This window comes from Vitis riparia, chromosome 1, assembly GCF_004353265.1.
Source record: "Vitis riparia cultivar Riparia Gloire de Montpellier isolate 1030 chromosome 1, EGFV_Vit.rip_1.0, whole genome shotgun sequence".
NCBI classification, from domain to species: domain Eukaryota; kingdom Viridiplantae; phylum Streptophyta; class Magnoliopsida; order Vitales; family Vitaceae; genus Vitis; species Vitis riparia.
The window spans coordinates 17100294-17120439 of NC_048431.1; the positions used below are offsets into that span (position 1 = coordinate 17100294).

Here is a 20146-nt window from a genome sequence, read left to right on the forward strand (position 1 = left end):
ATCCACTCCCTACGATTTGCAAGCACAAAATTCCAAATTTGGTATTGCTGTTTCTAGAACCCTCCGCTCTTCCCTTAAACCCTGAACCTCTTCCTAGGGTTTTACATGCTCGCTCTCTCATCAACTAGAGTAGAAGAACAAAATATCGTTTTCTAGAGCTCAATGGCTCCTGTTCTGAGCAGAAGCTTGGCCAGTGCGCCTCTCACTTCTTTTCCACTCAACAATATCAATAACAACAGGAGGGTCTTGAATTTGAGAAATACTTTTGTACCACTGAATGGCCTCAGAAAGGGATTTTCTTGTAGCGGGTTGAAATGGAAGCTAGAGAAGAGAGGCAGTCGCGTGGGTGTTCGCTGCGAGGCTGGTGTTGCTGAGAAAGAAGCTCCCGATACGCCCGGAGAGAAGTTCGAATACCAGGCCGAGGTAGGTTTTCTTCCATTTTCTGGGTAAAAGTTTATGTCGGTTTTGGTTTTGATATGTTTGGTTGCTGAAGGAAAAAGGAGGGGGGAGGTGGGTAGGGGTTGAGGGGAATTAGAAGGGATTTAAGATTTTTGGGTTTTGGATTATACAATATTTGAGACACTAGGAAATTGGAAAAAAAAAAATGTATTCAGTTGTATTTATAGCAACTACTTATTTTCAAATTATTTGGGTTGTAGTTTTTTGTTTCATTTTCCTCCTTTTTTTTTTCTTTCTTTTATATATTTTTTAACCTCTTGAAAATGTTTTAGGAGTTTTGGGTTTTTCTGGTTTGGTTATTAAAATTAGGAGATTACAGGATATTCATCATTTGGGACAGGCTGACAGAGTAAAGGATTTCTAGATGAGTTTGTGAGTCTGTGTAGGTTTTGCATACAAAGTTTTAGTTTTTCAATTGGTTGGTGTTGGATTACTAGTTGGTGTAGATTCTTTGCTACAGCTTTTGAAAGTTGAGATAATTGCAGGTCAGTCGCCTACTTGATTTGATAGTCCATAGTCTATACAGCCACAAGGAAGTATTTCTAAGAGAGCTCGTGAGGTGAGTTTACGCCTATTCTGCAACTAAAACAATGCAAACAACATATTTTCTGTTTATTTGGCATTATTTATGGATAGTGATGTTTGCAAATAATGCTAGTCTGGAAGAGCTATTTTCTTGTTTTGTGTGAGTCTGTAAAACTTTCATCAGGAAACTGGTTTGTCTTTCATTTTAATCTATATGTGAAATTAACCCTATTCTTTGTTGCAGTAATGCAAGTGATGCTCTTGATAAGTTGAGATTCCTAAGTGTGACAGAGCCCTCTCTACTTGGGGATGCTGGTGAGCTAGAAATACGCATAAAACCTGATCCCGATAATGGAACCATTACTATAACGTAGGATGAATCTGTTTTGTCACCATTTTTATATGAATTAAATGTAAGAGAAGAGTGTTTGATATTTTTCCCCTTAATATTGCAGAGATACTGGTATTGGAATGACCAAGGAAGAGCTCATTGACTGTCTTGGAACTATAGCTCAGAGTGGTACTTCAAAATTCTTGAAGGCTCTTAAGGTGCTTGTTCTTCTTTATGTAGCTTTTATTACAGTGCATAACAATTTTTGTTTCTATTTTAACCTAAATGATTTCCCAGGCTTTCTTAAAACTTACCCTTTAAGCCTTACATTTTCTGTAGGAAAATCAGGATCTCGGGGCTGATAATGGGTTGATTGGTCAATTTGGTGTTGGGTTCTATTCTGCATTTCTGGTTGCTGAGAAGGTTTTGTGTTATTTACTCTATAAATTTATATCTCATCTTCTCTTCTAGTGCTTCTAGTTTAACTTAGATGTATGGTGTATGGCTTTCCTTGTAAGTTGCTAATTTGGATTTAATTTTTGTTGTCCTGTAATCAGGTGACAGTGTCAACGAAGAGCCCACGGTCGGAAAAGCAATATGTTTGGGAAGCTGTAGCTGACAGTAGTTCTTATGTGATCAGAGAAGAAACTGATCCTGAGAAGTCCCTGCCTCGTGGAACACAAATCACCCTCTACTTAAGGGTATTGTAGATCCTCTTTTGTTCACTTGTCGTGTGTATGCATAATGGGGATCTAATGAGCTTATCTTTGTCCTGGAAAGCAGCATAAAAGAAGAGTTCTTTTTATTTAATTTGGGTTCTGTTACCACCAAACTCCTCTACTAGTGTTGCAAATGAAATAATTGTTGGAGCAAGCTCTTCCTTTCATGCTGCAACTGGAACAGTAGTTGGTGCCATTTATGAATTTTAGATGTAATTTTTACCATTTCCACAAAACTTAAGATCCCATTCTCTTTCCTGCAGCCAGATGACAAATATGAATTCTCAGAGCCAACCAAGATTCAGAGTTTGGTGAAGAACTACTCACAGTTCGTTTCCTTCCCCATCTATACATGGCAAGAGAAATCAAGGACTGTTGAGGTGAGAATGTCTTATCCTTTGGTAATAAGGACTTCTCAATCCATCTGACAGGTGGTTGTAGGAATTGATATCTTGGGTTTGTGCTGGTGGTTTTTTTTTTTTGGATCTTTGTATTGTTTTATAGAGGTTTAGTTGTTTTGCTCTTTAACCCCTCATTACTTGGTATAACTGGAAGATAACTTTTGGTTATCTATTTCCACTGTTTGTTCTTCTTGGATATTATCAGTCAGATGCATTTAAAACTTGAGTTGTTATTGGCATACCAATGAGAAAAGCAATAGTTATTTTTCCTTTAGATTTATTCTATGGGTTATGTTTTGTAGCCATGAAGTTTACGATATTATCCTGTCTCAATTTTCAAATCCTAAAGATTGTAGAAGTGGTGATTTTCACTTACCTTCTTCTCTAATTATAGTTTAGAACCCCATGTTCTTCCTGCAGAGAAGCAATTAGCTTTTTGAATTGGTGTTAACTTAATGGAAATTTGGACAGGTGGAAGAGGAGGAAGAACCAAAAGAGGGAGAAGAAGCAAAACCAGAGGTAATAACTTTACATTCCTAAGTATGGGCAGTATTGTTTTGCCTTCTTCCCTAGATGGCATTTGAGTAGTGGGTGTCTTATATTAACAGGATCAGAAGAAAAAGAAGAAGACTATAACTGAGAAATACTGGGACTGGGAACTAGCCAATGAAACAAAACCTATTTGGGTGAGTCTAAGTCGTACCTGCTCTTTGAAGCCATGATACATAGCGATTGATTAAATTTCTACAAGTAATACAGCTTAGTAACCTAAAGTTGGCATGCCTTTTATTCTTCTGCATATTTAATTTTTATTATCAATTTTACTTGGGTTCTACTGTAGATGCGGAATCCAAGGGAAGTGGAAAAGGATGAGTACAACGATTTCTACAAGAAAACTTTTAATGAGTTCTTGGATCCACTTTCACACATCCACTTCACCACAGAGGTACTCAAACTATTTGACTTCATTTTGTTTTATTTTTGTTGCAGACATTGTCTTTGATTTAGGAGTTTAACTTTGAAAACTGTGCAGGGTGAGGTTGAATTTAGGAGTATTCTTTATATTCCTGGAATGGGACCTCTTAACAATGAGGATGTAATGAATCCCAAAACAAAGAACATACGTTTGTATGTGAAGCGTGTATTCATTTCAGATGACTTTGATGGTGAGCTGGTAAGTGTTGCTGCATTAACTTGAGACTGATGTGAAATTGCTCTTTGTTTTGTTGTTATTTTGATTAGTTCTGTCTCTTTGTAAGGTTTGTGCCAGAATAAACAATAATTGAGATTGAAAATACATTTTATTTTTACTAGAAAATATTAGTTATGAGTGATTATCACTTTTGCTTTACCTCCATAACCTTTCTACTGGGTCCTTTGCATAAGGGAAGAACTGTATTTTTGCTAGAGGGAGAGGGAAAGCAAGAGGGAGGGGGAGGGAGAGGGGGTATTGTTTGGTCATTTAATTGGAAAGGAATATAATATGGGACAAATTTTGTTTTTTAGTTTCTATGTTGGGTTTTGGTCTTTAAGGAGTTTGTAGGCATTTCATTAGCTTAGTTGTTATTGTGGGGCTACTTACTTGGGAAATAAGAGGATAGTGGAACTTAATTTTCAGTGGATTTCAAACTTAATTTTCTTGGATGTTCTCCATGTAATCACAATGAACATTGGAGAGGTTACAAAGGACTATTAAGATATCCTTGTTTGAACTTATTCTAAGCTTGCTAGATTTAGGCTTGCTATAGAACAGGAACATTTGTCCTTTTAGAGGATCTGAAATTGTCACCTTCCATGGGATTTTAATCTTATTGTAGAGGGATATTCTTCTATCATCATCTCTTGGGTTCCATGTGATGGTTGAAGCTCTTTGCTTTTGATTATCATATGGCAAGGCATTTGATAGTTTCCTGTCATGGAAACCTACATTGACTAATGAGTTGTGATGGGGATGAATCTCCAGGGTTGATTCAAGAAAAATGAAGAAAAGTAACTGATTAAAATTATTTAGTGTCAAGTTTAGTTTTAGTTGGTTTTTTGTTTCTTATTTAGAATTTTTAAAGTTTTCTTTAAAAATTTCCTGTACTTTAAGCTTTTCATTTTCAAAAAGCTACTATTATATAAAAACTTCGTTCTAAAAGTGTCTAAAAAAGCCAATTTTCTAAAAAGTCTTTTTTGAAAGTTTCAATTTTTTAAATATTATTTTTATCGAAAAGATCTTTCTTTCTTAAGTGGGACTCTTAAAAGGTCTTAGCGAGACTCTTAAGGCCCTATTTGACAACAATTTTTGAAAATGGTTTTCTATTTCCAAGAATAAAAAATTAGAAAACATGTTTGACAACTAGAAAACAGTTTACTATTTTTAAAAACAAAAAATAGGGTGTTTTCAAAGAATATCTTTTAGTTGTTTTTTATTATTTTCACTTGTTTTCTAAGGTTTGTTTTAAAAAATAATTATGCAAATATAAGAAATGATTAAAAATATAAAATTACAGATAGAAGTGATTTTTAAAACATATTTAAAAACATAAAAAACATCTTAAAAATATTTCAAGTTCTCAAATAGGCTTTTGTTATGCAAAACATAATAGAACAATTTTCAAAAATTGTTCTTAAAAATTGATTTTCAGAACTATTTTTGAAAACATTTCCCAAATAGAGTTGAAGTTCCTGATTTTTTTTTCCCTGTAGTTTATTTTCTTTTACCTGCTGCCATAGTTTTAGTTTATAATTCCTCTCCTTATATCCTAAAAGATTGAAGCGCTAGTGCACTCTTATTTGATTGTAGAAAACCATCCAAGGGTTGTTCTACATCAAGTTGTCTGATTGAGTTAACTGAGTTGGAATTTCAGTCCTCCGATCTTTTGTTGGAAACTCCTTTGTGAGGGTTTTGGGGGTATATGCATATGCCCCCAATCCTAGGATGGTTGTCTGCAATCAAATAAGGTTGTGCACTAGCGCTTCAATCCTTATGAGGGTTTTGGGGTTACACACACGCACACACATTGTTTTGGCATGTGGTTGTTACCTTCTTCTTGAGGCAGGATTCCTCATCTCACTTTTGCTCTCCTTTGTTTCTTAACCAATTTATTTACCTTTTTCTTCTTTACAAACACATTTCTTACATATGCATAAATTGAACTCTTGGTCAAACAGCTTGAAAAGGATGTACATCCATAACAAGTTCTCATATTCAAGGAAGTAGGAAACATGGAGTTTTACATGAACACATTAAAGAAATATAAGTATGTGTCTCCAAAAGTAGAATTGATGTACCACTTTCCATCTTTGAAGCCCTTAAGAAATATCCCAATTTATGTGCCCTGATGAGCCTCTAAAATAAAAAGTAATATATTGATCTCCATATTGAAAGCCTTAAGGGACAAGCAAAATAAAATTGAGATTAAAACTGAATGTTGTCCTATTTGGAAAAATGGCTGCTTTCTCGGAGGGAAGAGGAGTTTTGAAAGGTGGTAAGAGTTGGTTTGCAGTGGAATCTAAGATGTTCGAAATCTCCATTGAAGAGATCCGAGGCAAATGGAGAGGGATTATTTTGGAAAGGAGCAAAGGTTTTTCCTCTTAGATAAAATTTGGAGAAAAGAGCTTAAGTTATTTGTTGGAAGGTGTGGAAGATTGGTGCAGAGGAGAGTCAAGTTCGAAGTGCCTTAAGGTTTGGGAAGAAGGAGGAAGAAAGTTTAGGCTGGAATGTCATTCAAATGAAACTGGTAGGTTTTTGCTTTGCTCGGTGAGGGACTTGGAAGCTAAGAGGAGGGAGGGCAAAGATAAAGTGGTGTGGACAGCTTCTAGAAGTGGAGCTTTCTCAGTCAAGTCGCTTTATTCTATTCTGGTGCCCGGTGGTGCTTCCTTGTTCCCTTGTGGTAGTATTTGGAGGGCGAATGTGCCTCCTAAGGTAGCTTTCTTTGCTTGGGAGGCTTCCTGGGGCAAAATCTCAACTGTGGAGCAACTCAAGAGGAGGGGGTACTCTTTGGCAAATAGGTGTGTTCTATGCCTTTCTAAAGAAGAAATAGTGGATCACCTTTTACTTCATTGTGTTAAGACGCGGGCATTGTGGAGTCTTCTTTTCTCCCTTTTTGGTGTGGCTTGGGTTCTCTCTGGTTCAGTTGAGGAAACTCTCCTGGGGTGGCATGGAGCGTTTGTGGGGAAAACCCGTAAAAAGGCTTGGCAAATGACCCCCTTATGTATATTTTGGTCAGTTTGAAAGGAAAGAAATTTGTTAACTTTTGGGAATGAGGTGTTTTCGCTTTAAAGACTGAAATATTCTTTTGTATATAATCTTTGGTCTTGGGTTAGGGTGTTAATAGTTTTGAGTCCTTCTTCTCTTGTTAGCTTTTTTGAGTGGCTAGGCTGTAAGTAAGGGTAGGGGTTGTTGTTTATTTCCTTCTACCTTGGTTTCGAGTTTGTGAGCTGCTTTTGTATACTCCCTGTATACCTAGACACTAGATTGGTGTTTCCTCTTCCCGTTTTTTAATATTATTCTCTTTATCTATAAAAAAAAAAAAAAATTGAGATTAAAAATAAGTTGAACATGTAACATGTCACTACTTGATCTTCCAAATCACTGACATGCATAATATATGGTAATTGGGAAGTGGTATAATCATGGGAATTAAATGATTTCATAGATAGGTTTTCTTCTGTTTCTGAGGAAGGTAGAATCAAATAAATTTAAGTCTTTTGGTCTGGTAAGTGAGTTTTCTGATCTTTAAGTAAAAGATTGTACAATTGGTAATGTAGTTTAATACATGACATAAACATTAGTGATACATACATTAATGTTTGTTTCAATGATGACATGAAAATTGAGACAAAAAACTCTCGAAAAACTATATACTATATCTACAGTTGTAAAAATATTATCAAATGCTTGCTTTGATGTTTGCATGTCAATAATGTGATATATATTCAGTAACACTAAGACATAATTCATTCCTCATTCGCACATTTTTTAAAAATAAAATAAAAAAGGTAAGCACTTTATAAGTGTTGTGACAAATGTGAGATACAGGTGGAATATCCATCATGCCAGGTATTGGTAGCAAGAAGTTCCCTACACATCATGTGCATTTCATTTTAAGATAATCAATATTAGTAGTATTATCCTATATATCATGTTCTGTATACAATTTTAGGTTTCTCACTGAATGAATTGAATTTTGGTGCTCAATTTGCAGTTTCCACGGTACTTAAGCTTTGTGAAAGGTGTGGTGGATTCAAACGACCTTCCTCTCAATGTTTCGCGGGAGATTCTGCAAGAAAGCCGAATTGTAAGAGTTTGTTTTTGTATTCATATCAATGCAAGCAGTTGTAAATGAATTTTTTTTTTTTTTTGATGTTTTCTTTTCAGAATTTGTCTCAGTTTTCAAGGATATATTAAATATTTTGTATGGTGTTTTCATTTTTTTAAATCAATTTTACAGGTCAGAATTATGAGAAAGAGACTTGTCAGGAAAACGTTTGACATGATACAAGAGGTTTCTGAAAGTGAAAACAAAGAGGTTATGATTAAACCACACTTTTTTCTTTATTTGTACATGTATATGAGATATGCTGCTGACTGTGAAACTACTTATTCTAGGATTACAAAAAATTCTGGGAGAACTTTGGAAGGTTTCTAAAGTTAGGATGCATCGAGGACACTGGGAATCACAAGCGCATAACACCACTATTAAGGTTCCACACTTCCAAAAGTGAGGAGGAATTGACTAGCTTAGATGATTATGTTGAAAACATGGGTGAGAATCAAAAGGCTATCTACTACCTGGCAACAGATAGCTTAAAAAGTGCAAAGACTGCACCATTCTTAGAGAAGTTGGTTCAAAAGGATATTGAGGTATGCTCTTGACACTATTAAGAGGTTTTCGTCTGCATGATGTAGCACATGCTCATAAACTCCAATGCCTCTGTATAAGCTAATAGAATGTGACTGAAAGAGGAAAACAAATTGTTATCTAATACTAAATAACTGATTCATATTTTTCTATGAATTGTCAGTCGCTATCTTATTAAAATGAGTAAGGAAAAGGTTGGGCTGAAGTTGGTCTGGATACCTCCAGTATTGTTGCAATTTTCTTCATATTTTCAAATATATTATTTTTCTTAATTTTTTTTATTATGTTCCTTGCTCTTTTTTATTTTCTATTTTTAATTGAAATTATTCCTATAGTCGCTGGATATATATTACATTTCCTTTCTTTTGGATGCCTGATGTGGTTTCCTTTTTCTTAGGTTCTATATCTAATTGAGCCTATTGATGAAGTTGCCATCCAGAACCTGCAGACCTACAAAGAAAAGAAATTTGTTGACATTAGCAAGGAGGATTTGGAGCTTGGTTAGTACTTATTTATTTCCACTGATGTCTTAGGACAGGAATTAAGATATGTTCTAGTATTGCAGTTTCTCTTTTATGGTGCTTTTAGGTGTGCAAGGTGTCTCTTTCCTCATGATATGAGTTGTTATACCAGGTGATGATGATGAAGTCAAAGAACGGGAAACCAAACAAGAATATAATCTTCTCTGTGATTGGATAAAGCAACAGCTTGGTGATAAGGTTGCAAAAGTCCAAGTCTCAAAGCGTCTAAGCTCATCCCCTTGTGTTCTTGTTTCTGGCAAGTTTGGATGGTCTGCTAATATGGAAAGGTAAGTCTTTCAATGCTCAGAATAAGGACCAGATATATGCAGCAGATCATAAGCTTCACGCATGAAGGTTTTGATGAGCCTTTTTCTCTTTTTTGAAGGTTAATGAAAGCACAGGCTCTTGGAGACACTTCCTCTTTGGAGTTCATGAGGGGAAGGAGAATATTGGAGATCAATCCAGATCATCCCATCATTAAAGACCTAAATGTAAGGCCATTCTCCTCAATGCTGGTTGATTTTACTGATGCCAAGCTATATTCCTATGGAATTTGTAATATTTAGATATTTATCCCCCGATTTGTATTTGTTATATATATGTGTGTGCGTATAATGCAGTAACTTTTACTTTTAAAATATGGCTAGAAGTGGTCTGGGAAAAACAAATTGGAGATGACTAAGAAACATAAGGCCTAAAAACACACTAATTAGAATTTTTCACAGTTGTCAGGGGACATTGAGAAAATGTATGGAAGAACTCGGAACTATTAAGAGATGCATAAGCACTTTTAGAAGTTTTAGAAGCATTTCTGGTCTCTTGGGCATTTTAGAGCACCAGAAGAAATGCAAAGCATCATTTACTTAGTTTTTCTGTAGATATTTCCAGATCAGGCTCTCCATATGATGAATGGAGTTTGCATTACTTAAATCGTTCAACAGAAAATATGGCTGTAATGTGAGTTTGTTGTTCACTTTGTGTTGATAATGAAGTCTTGTTACTGTGTACTTTCTTTAAGAAGACCTGAAGAAAAATAACCTGGGACACATTCTTTGCATCACTTAAACAGAGTAAAAGGAGGGGAAAAGCCCCCTATGACTAATGCAATATTTGGAAGATACATATAATGCATTGGTCTTTCCATTTTCCAATTTGATCTGATCCATTTGTTCATGACTTCATGGTGCTATTTACTTGATTCGAAAGAAGAACCAAAAAAGAAAAAGGCCAATGGAAGGAAAGAACATAATGGTATTCATATTCTGAGTACTTTTTTTTTCTTGTTTTGGCTGCTATTTTAAGAGAACCCTGAGTGCTTCATTTAACACATCTTTTTTTTCCTTGTGTTATTTTTTCTTTCCAAGAAAATCTGGCCTAAGTGCATAGGTACATGGTGAAAAATAGGAGAGAAAATAGTGAATCTGCAAAACGAGATTGGGGCAGATAAGTAACTTGATGAGTAGAGAAAGTTGGAATCTCACATGTTTCTTGTATTAGCGGTGAGATCCATGATTAGAATGCTGGAATTTCCTGATCTTGGTTGTGTTTAAGGACATATAATAGAGACCCAAACTAAATAAGAATTCCACCTAGAAATAGTGAGGATTGTTTTAGAACTGACTCCTTGGTATCTTTGTTGGACATGGTAAGAGTTATGATGAAGCTGAAAATTAGATACTGTCAGTGACTCTGTCCAATGTTTGATTTTGGCTGTTTCATTTTGCAGGCTGCATGCAAGCTAGAGCCTGATAGCAGTGAGGCCAGGAGAGCTGTGGACCTTTTATATGATACAGCATTGATTTCCAGTGGATTCTCTGTAAGTGCAAATCAAAGATCTTTTTACAGGGTTTCTTGTAGCTTAATTTCTGTAACTTAAGTGTGATTCACCTTTATAATATAAAACTTTTGGGTTCAATGAAACAGCCTGACAGCCCAGCTGAGTTGGGAAACAAGATATATGAGATGATGTCAATGGCTCTTGGAGGACGATGGGGACGAGCAGAAGGGGAAGGGGAAGAGGAAGAGGAAGAGAAAGAGGCTGAAGTGGTGCAAGAGGATGCTACAGAATCCGAGACACAAGTGATTGAACCATCAGAAGTGAGGGCAGAGAGCGATCCTTGGAATGATTAATGATTGATAGAATAATTATTTATATATTAAAACTTAGCATTATTTGATGATTAGTGAGTAGTGGAAGGCATGGTGAGGGAAGTGATGGCGGAGAGAGTAGGTTCTGATAAATTGGAGGTGGGAAAAGAACAGTATGTTTGTGGTGTTAGTCTCTTTTCCTGCAATCCAATACTGTTATAATTTTGTATGGACTCCATTGGAGTTCAATGGCTACATGCAACCAAAATCTTTGCAATTTTCACCTTTCTTATGTTGGTGGGATCTTTATTTCTATTTCTATTTGAACTACAGATCTGGGTTCTGGAATGGGGGTTTGTGAACTGTGATGAGATTTTGCCACAAAACAAAGGAGAGAGCACCAAAATCACACCATGGACTTCAAATTCTCATCATAAAAAGAAAAAAAAGTCATCATCAAGTACACTATTGAACTATCATAAAAGATCTTATACATACACTATAAACATCATAAAAATATAGATCTTGTCAATGTATTAGATTAGCAAAATTAAAAAAGAAAAAAAAAAAAAAAAGCACTACGAATATTAAATAATGATGAGATAAAAATTATTTAAAAAAGAAATAAAATATAAAGCATAGAACTTACATGTTAGATGTGAAAAAAAATGGCACATAGAGATGTTTTGGATTCTTGAAGAAAATGTTTATGGTATTGTAACTTTCTTTATCTACATTAATATATTATGAAATTGTTGATAATAATATTGAAGAACCATGTCCATATGATTTGTTAGCTGATCATCATTCATCAATAAGAATCAGAGATTTCAGACCTAATCGAGCCATTGAGAGTTGTGATCCTTACAAAATTTCAATGTCATCTTGTTATCTAGTGAAGTTGAAGAAGTCCATGAATCATCTCAAGAAATGTAGAGTAAATGTGTTGAGAGTAGTCCTAAATGGTAATAATCCATGACCTTTTTCAACTTTACACTATGACAATGCGGAATTCAAATTTTATATGAATCATAACCCTTAATGGCTCCATTAGACAAATAAAATATGGTTTTGATCCATATATCATTATGATCTAGTGATAAAATGGAATTGACCTTCAATAATATTATTAGCAACTCCATAATAGACAATGAATAAAAAAAAACAATTATAACAATATAATTAAAAATAATATCCCCTTCGGTTGTTTTACCTCATTAATTTCTTTGATGAATATTCCTCCCAAAATAGATAATTAACAATAATATTTAAATGAAGATTGGATGGACACGTGTTACATTTTGAAAGAGTTGCATGGACAAGTGTTTCATTGTGAAGGAGCAGCATGGAAAAGTGTCATACTATGAAGGGAATGCCTTTTAACGTGTTGTTGTATAAACAATCTACACTTTTTGCCATTTATCTTCTATTTTGCCATTATTTACGATGAACCATCATGCCACAAAGTTGTAAACATGATCATTGGTGTTATTGTAATTATTCAAATATAAAACTATAAACCTAGTGTCACAACAAATTTTGGGAATCTTAGATTACTCAATTCTTAGATCTTGTAAGGTACATACATACTATTCCTAAGACTCTTTAGATCTAACATAGAGAAAACATATGACCAAAAAAAAAAAAAAATCATATTATGATAGATCTAGAGATAGAAACTCATACCTACAACCTGAATGTTCCTAAATCAAATCTAATTCAATGAAGGTGGTCTATAGGCATCATAGATCTTGTATACCCAGCTATCTTTCACTTGATCTGTTCTTTCATAGGCCTTAACACAAAAAAAAGGGTGATCAACTCCCTTTCTAGAGAGGTAGCTAGGATTTGCTCTCTAGAGTTTGCAATACAATGGCAAAAGTTGAGGCCTAAACCCATAAGAGGGTTTATATAGGCTTTCTTGTGAGTATAAGTGACTTGAACCCCACTTGGGTCATATCTAGTCCACTTGGGTCCTAAAATTAACTAGCCCTATTAGGCCCAATTACTAATTGGTCCAATCTAGAAATATCATTTATAAGATTCAATGCATCCTTGTGTCATTGCTAAAATACCCTTATGTACACTTATGAATTACAAACCTAAAAATATTCAAATAAACATGTCATCATAAATCAGGAGCTCGAGTGAGAACCATTAGGACCCATAGGAAAATACTAGGTCCCTCATAATTCAATTTTGAAGTTGACTCAACATTCTACTAAAGAAAATCAATTACACTCTAGTATCTTATGATATTATAATGAGGCAAATCTCAATTTTGTGATATATTATCCACTGCATGCAAATACCCTATGAATTGGTGTATAAAATTTAATGAGGTATGTGTTGTTAACCCCTCAAGATTACCTCTCCAATTCTTGAGTTAAAAATCCTTTTATTATGTGATCAACTAACATACTGTAGCTCACAAAGAGCACATGTCAATTTTCACTTAAGGAATTATTTTGGTTATAATTTGTCCTAACCACACGTGCTTATGATTACTCAATGGAATACACTGTCTTAATCTCATAAGATATCATGATGTCTCTATCGAGAATACCTATTACTACAAACCTCTATCAATAGTAATCCAATTTGTAAGGAATATATGACCACCTTAGGGTCTCACCCATAGGTCAAAGTCTTTTGTTGATTTTAGCACAAACTCAATATTCTTTCAAGGTTGAGATTTAATACAGTATAGTAGTTTGGTGAATCATGACTATTTGATGGCTAATGTAATGATTTATCATAGGTCCTATCCAATGTGTAATCATATTTAATAGTGCACTTGTCATGGGAAAACCATCCCGATGACCAAGATAGGTCACCCCTCTAATTAGGAGATAATGCACTATAGTCTTTATTGGATTACCCAAATCCATGAATCGATTATAAACAACTTTTCACCTTACAAAGAATCCATGACTTAGATAATCTATTCAAACCCTAATGCACCAAAGTCATTTGCAATACAAGTGATAGAGACGTGAATGCTTATATAACTAATTAATGCAAATAGAAGAGTCAAGGGAACTATAATCATAAATAAATAAATTTATTAAAGAAAATAAAATATGTTATATGATGTTGTGCTTTCTAGAGCTCTATTTTAACAAACTCCCAGTAGCTTTAAATCAAGTTGGGAGTAAATTTGACACTTATATTATCCCTATATCCATCAAAGACATTAGTAGATAAAGTTTTGGCAAAGTGATCCGCCAGGTTCCCCATAGAAGCAATCTTCTCCACAATGACATCTTCACTCATTACTATCTCACAAATCAAGTAGTACTTTTTCTTTATGTGTTTACCTTTTTGGTGGTTTCTTGGTTCTTTAAACTATGTTATTGCCCCATTGTTATCACAAAATAGTATCAAAGCTAGTACAACTAAGGGCACTACCCCAAGTCTCATGAGGAACTTTGTGAGCCAAATGACTTCCTTTACTACTTTAAGAATGACAACATACTCGGCTTCCATAGTGGAGTCAACAATGCAAGATTGTTTCACATTTTTCCAACCCTACCACCTAGAGTGAACACAAACCCAAAGGTAGACTTATAAGAGTCTCTATTAGACTGAAAGTTTAAATCTGTGTACCTAAGGGGTACTAACTCATTATAATGATACAAAAGCATACAATTTCTCACTCTCCAAAGATACTTGAGTATATGCATAACTGTTGTCTAATGCTTCGGTCCTCGATTAGACTAATACTACTTACCATTCCGACAACAAAGCAAATATTTGGTCTAATACATAGAATCACATACATAAGGTTACCTACTACTATGGAATAGGTGTGGACCCCGCATTTTAGCTCGATGACGTAACTCGCTTTTTGTTCATTTGGTGAAAATATATAATTTTTAGAAAAGACTTGGAGTCACCACTTATTTTTGTTTTATTTTTTTTAAGGGAAAACAAAATAAGAAAGAAACCCCTAAGTGTGACTCCTTATTAGGAAAAGACGGTCTGTGAAAAACCAAACCTGGGTTTGGGGGTCAGGTAAAAACCGTAGCACCCTTCTAAGCCCCTAAAAATGGGTCTCTACTAAATAAGGTGAAACATACATGGAAATTAATTAGGATATCAATAGATACTAAAATGATCATAGTTCAAAAGCAAGTCATGATAATGAAATGATAAACAAAGTGAGAGTGAGAGTGTACTTTGGTAGTAGGTAACAAAGCGTTGTCATGGAAACAAGGTTAGTGTACAATGACAAATGTAAAAAATCTCACACAAAACCAAATCAAAATAAAACAATATTAATCGCACAATTTACTTGAATTATTTTTGAAAGAAATGTCATGAATGTTGGGCCCCCACCAAAGCTCAATTTATTTTTCATGAATTTATCTCACAAATTCCATTATTTTTGAATTATGAAAATCACCTGCATGCTTATTAAAAATCAAGGAATGCGAAAAAAAAAAATATTTTAAAATCAAAGGAAAATTGTGAAAGTGCTTGCTTGAAAGGAAATGTAGCAATATTAAAAAAAAAAAAATGGGATTTTTAGTGACTTTAGAACCCTAATGAAGCATGAAAAGTAGTAGAAAAAAAATATTTGAAAATTGGAGTGAAATTAAAATTATTTGAAAGAAAACTAGATGATTCATGCCCAGTTGGGTATTTTAATAAAAAAAAAAATGTTTATAAATCCTATGACCTTATACTAGCGTAGCAAAGCTACTATAGTATAGCAGCTCTAGGGTTGAACTTTGGGATGGGTTTTCACTCTACCAGTGATAGACTAGATTATAAATTAAATCTGATGATTTCCTTTGTCAAAAACTTAAAGTTTAAAAGAAAATAAAATTTGTTTTGAAAGTGGTGTTTGGAACTAAACTAACATAGAACTAGGTAAAAATGGAAGAAAGAAAGTCTCTCGGAGCTAAAGGTTGCTAGGATCAAGTTCAGAATGCAAAGTGGGAAATTCCGGATTTTTCTCCTTGTATTGGGGACAACAACATAAAGAATGGTTGTTTCCCAAACCGGTATAGGTTTAGCAATGAAGATTTAATCCATAAAAAGTCAATAGAAATGGTAGTCAAGTTCCATTAATGGCTTTAGACACTATGGGTCTTCACCTTGAGCCACTTTCCAATGGCTCGTACATGATAACTAATGGTCTTATGTGGATCTAGCAATAAGTATCCACAGAGACCTAAAAGTTTATCATGTATTGGCCATTCAAAGTGATTCTAAGGGATTTTTAAAGCAAAACTTTAGATTTAAAAGCCATTTATGAACTCCAACTACCTGTATTTAAGGCACGAGAGTTTTCCACTTTTGCATCTGGACTTTTCACCTACCTTCCTTCACTCCAAGAAACCAAAGGTTTAGCCTCTCATCCTCTGGGAAAACATCCTTAGAGGTTGTTTGGCTTCCAAGAAAAAGAAAATAGAAGAGAGAAAAGGAAAGCAAAGAGAGCTCTGTATTTTTCCCCCAGAGGAAAATTTCACTCAGTGTAAAAATATACAAAAAAGTCCCCCTCCGAGAGATGATTTCCACCCATCTTATAGTCTTTACAAAGCAAAGCCTATGATTGGTTAATTACAGGGATAAGAAATGAATTTACATCAAAAAATACAAAAGAAAAGATCTCATGTGGAGTCGTTAGAACAGAGGAGATTTCGCACCAAAGTCGCATGAACAATACAAGGTGCGAAATTCGCACTCGCATGGGCTGGTGCGAAATTCGCACTTGCATGAACAGTACAAAGTGCGAAATTTGCCATTTTAAGCTCCTTATACGAATGGCAATATACCACTATAGGTACTTGATTTGTCAGCAATTCCGAGCCGGTTCCGAATATGGGATTCTTGAAAGGTGATTTTGCACGATGAACAAAATAGAGCCTCCCAAAGTGATAGTGCACGGCTACAAAAATTGCTTCTTTCCTCTGTTTTTCCTCTTTGCTTCTCTCCTTTACTTGGCTTGTCTTAATGATCCAAAAAGCTGTCAAAACACTAAAACTAGCCACAAATATGATTAGAAGTCATTGCTAGGTCCTTAACATGCCAATTGGAATAAAAATGGAGAACTACTACACAAAAGTGTTTAAAACATAATGAATTAAAGGCTCAAAATAACACTATTTGGGTAGTAATTACTAGAGTTTTGAAATTTATTTGAAAATTGAAATCTTGAAAATTAAACTTAAAAAAAATTGAAAATTTGAAAATTAAAAGAAATTTTAAATAATTTGAGAATGAGATTTTGGAAAATTAAATTTGCATATTAGAATTTTGGAAAATTATTAGAGAATTGAATTTCGAAAAATTAAATTTGAAAAATGGAATTTGGGAGAATTAAATTTAGAATTTGAAGTTTTTTTTTGAAAATTAGATTTTGACTCCTAAAAATTAAAAAAAAAAGTTAATGCACTAGAGAATAGTCATGCATAGTCGTGTACACGGGAGAGAGGAGAGAGAGAGAGGGGGGGGGGGGGGGGGGTTGAGTGCGAAGATAAGGCTACTTTGTGAGTGCTATGGACGTGTGAGGTGGCCATGTGGGTTGCATGGGTGCTGCACAAGGTCGTGGTCAACTACACTGACAAAACTATGCGTGGGTGAGGCTCAGTGTAGTAAAAAACACATGCTCTCTATGAGAAACATAGGCTCCTCAACCCATAATTGCACCATGTCGTTTATGAGTTGCTGTCAATACCCTGCAGTTCCAAATCTTCCTTTGACTTCTCATTCTAAGCATGCCCAAAAGATCATTACTACCTCATGCCCAACACTTGAAAAAACTGATGATGTTGTATGTGGTGTCGAATATGAGACGAAAATGAGGAATGTGGTGGTGAGTTTGATGGGCATCAAGGATAGCAAAATGGGTATGGTTATGAATTTGGTGGGTATGAAGGATGTAGAGAGATGAGGATGGCCATGGGCTACATGGGAATTGGTGGATGACTATGAGTTGCATGGGAGTTGGGGAATGGCCATATGGTGGCCATGGGTGAGCCGTGGGCGACATGAAGTTGAGGGATGGTCGTGGACTACATGGTGGTGGTGTAGAGGCCATGGGTGAGCTGTGTGGTGAGGTGTGGGCTGTAGGTGAGCTGTGAGGGTGAGGTGTGGGTTGTAGGTGATGGTGTGGAGGCCATGGGCGAGTTGTGATGAGGTTCGGGCTGCATAGATGAGTTGTGAGGGTGAGGTGTGGGCTGTAGGTGATGGTGTGGAGGCCATGAGTGAGTTGTGATAAAGTGCAGGCTACATAGGTGAGCTATAAGGGTGAAGTGTGGACTATAAGTGATGGTGTGGAGGTCATGAGCTGCATCATTCTATCCTATATGCTATTTTAGGTTTAAACTCATTTTTAACTTAAAACATCTGAAATCAACCTGAAACCATGGAGATGGGGCACCCAAGACTCAATGAGGTGCCTTAGTATTAATATATAAGAGAATTTCATTTGTAATTGCCACTTGTAGATAGAAAAGATGGATAGATACCTAATAAAATAGGATTTAATGGCAAGCACAATAAACCCAATGAAAGTTTGTTCAAAACCTCCACCCAAATGCGCCTCCCAATAGAAACAGCAAGACCAACAAAGCAAAACAAACTTCACTAGAATGTTAATGGCAAAATTAACTCATGACTTCATTTGCTACCAGTTTGCTCACTTCTTTCCAGAAACCATCTAAATCTTGCAAGAAGATGTTCAATTGGAAAGTCCGAATGTTTACTTCAAAACAACATTACTAAATATATCTTCACCCAACCATATCATGCTCAAAAAATCATTCCTAAAATATAGCAGGCAAATACAACATTAGGATGTCCAACCCAAAAAATGTAATTCCATGTTATAATCTGTCTTTCTATAGTTTCCCCAACTAAGAAATAACAGATACATGCATGGAGACTCTAGGAAGAACTATCATCCAAACTGTAGCATTGTTCAGTATCGCTTCACCACTCATCAAAGTAAAAACAATAACAAAACCTATGAATATTTAGCGGGGGCTAGACAGTAACACATAATGGAAGTTCCTGAACTTCCATGCATTCACACCCACCATGGAAACTTGGAAAAAGTAGAATTCCAAATTAGTTACTAATTAACCACCCAAGTTAAAGAAAAAAAATATACCTTGGAACCAAACCATTGAGTCTCATAATGACTGTGTCAAACCACACATCTGCTTATGAACCGCTTATTTCGAAATTCAATAATATGCATGCCCACAAATTAAAGAAACCAGAGGAAACCAAAAACTAACAACCACAACGCTCACCACCAAACATAATCTTCTATGAAACAATGCCAGAAATTAGGAAAGCTCAAAACTCCAGTGTTTTTCCAAGTTACTACAGTGGACTAGAGATAACCCAACCTCACTGATGGTTACAACTTAAAATACTACCATCTGATACTAGTGGATATTCAAACTCCTCTTAAACCACATAATTTGATGATTGAGATTCTTAATGCAAATTCTTCATGAAATATCATGAATAGATAACATCTAAAAATTCATATTTGATTGAAGCCCACACCATTCACCTTTCCAAAACAAAATGTCTGACCATGGTTACAAACAAAGCCAAGGGCATGTGTTTATTTTTAATGATGCAACAACCGATTAGTTCACACGACATGTATGATATCTCATAGTGGAACTAAAATAGAGTCAAGTTAATTTCCAGCAAAATCAAGAAGAATAGAAGATAAAACAATGACAACAAATCCATAGTCATTCCAGAGATCAATGAAAGTTAAACATATGGCCTGATATCCGCACCCAAAATAAACAATAACATCTAGAAACAAGATGGAGAAGATAATGAATAGGAACAATGGTGAAAACAGGGTCCCTACCTGAAAAAAAAAAAAAAAAAACCTCCCCTCAAGCGAAGCTTGCTTGGCTTCAAGCTCTATCTTCCTCTGCTCTCTCTTTTTCTTTCTCTTCTGAAAATTTTTTTTTTTTTTTCCATTTAAATGTCTCCCTTATTCTTATATCTCTCTTATCTTTCTCTGTTCCATCCCTAGAAAACTCTTCAATCCTCCTCTCGTAATCTGCCAACATTTCCTTTCCGATGGCCTTCATCCACCTCCCCACCAAACTTCTTTAATTTTCTAAAAAAAAAAAAAAACAATCTTCTTCTTTCTCCTCCCATGGTCTCTTTTACTTTCCCACCATTTTTTTTTACCTAAATAAAAAAGTATATAAAATAAGCATTTTAAAAAAATAAAAATAATAAAATAAAATAAAAAATA

The 20146-nt window shown here is 35.0% G+C and overlaps 1 protein-coding gene across 1 annotated transcript; it reads left to right on the top strand.

The window, feature by feature from the left end:
- On the top strand, nt 1–11208 carry LOC117916721 (heat shock protein 90-5, chloroplastic). Its single transcript, XM_034832874.1, has 19 exons — nt 1–423; nt 945–1018; nt 1229–1354; nt 1440–1533; nt 1655–1738; nt 1873–2016; nt 2298–2414; nt 2907–2954; nt 3044–3121; nt 3277–3381; nt 3469–3609; nt 7628–7720; nt 7874–7951; nt 8032–8286; nt 8682–8784; nt 8918–9092; nt 9191–9296; nt 10532–10621; nt 10729–11208. Exons 1-19 carry the CDS (start codon nt 163–165, stop codon nt 10933–10935), a joined length of 2379 nt encoding a protein of 792 aa, XP_034688765.1. The 5' UTR covers nt 1–162; the 3' UTR covers nt 10936–11208.
- The last annotated feature ends 8938 nt before the right edge of the window (nt 11209–20146 follow it).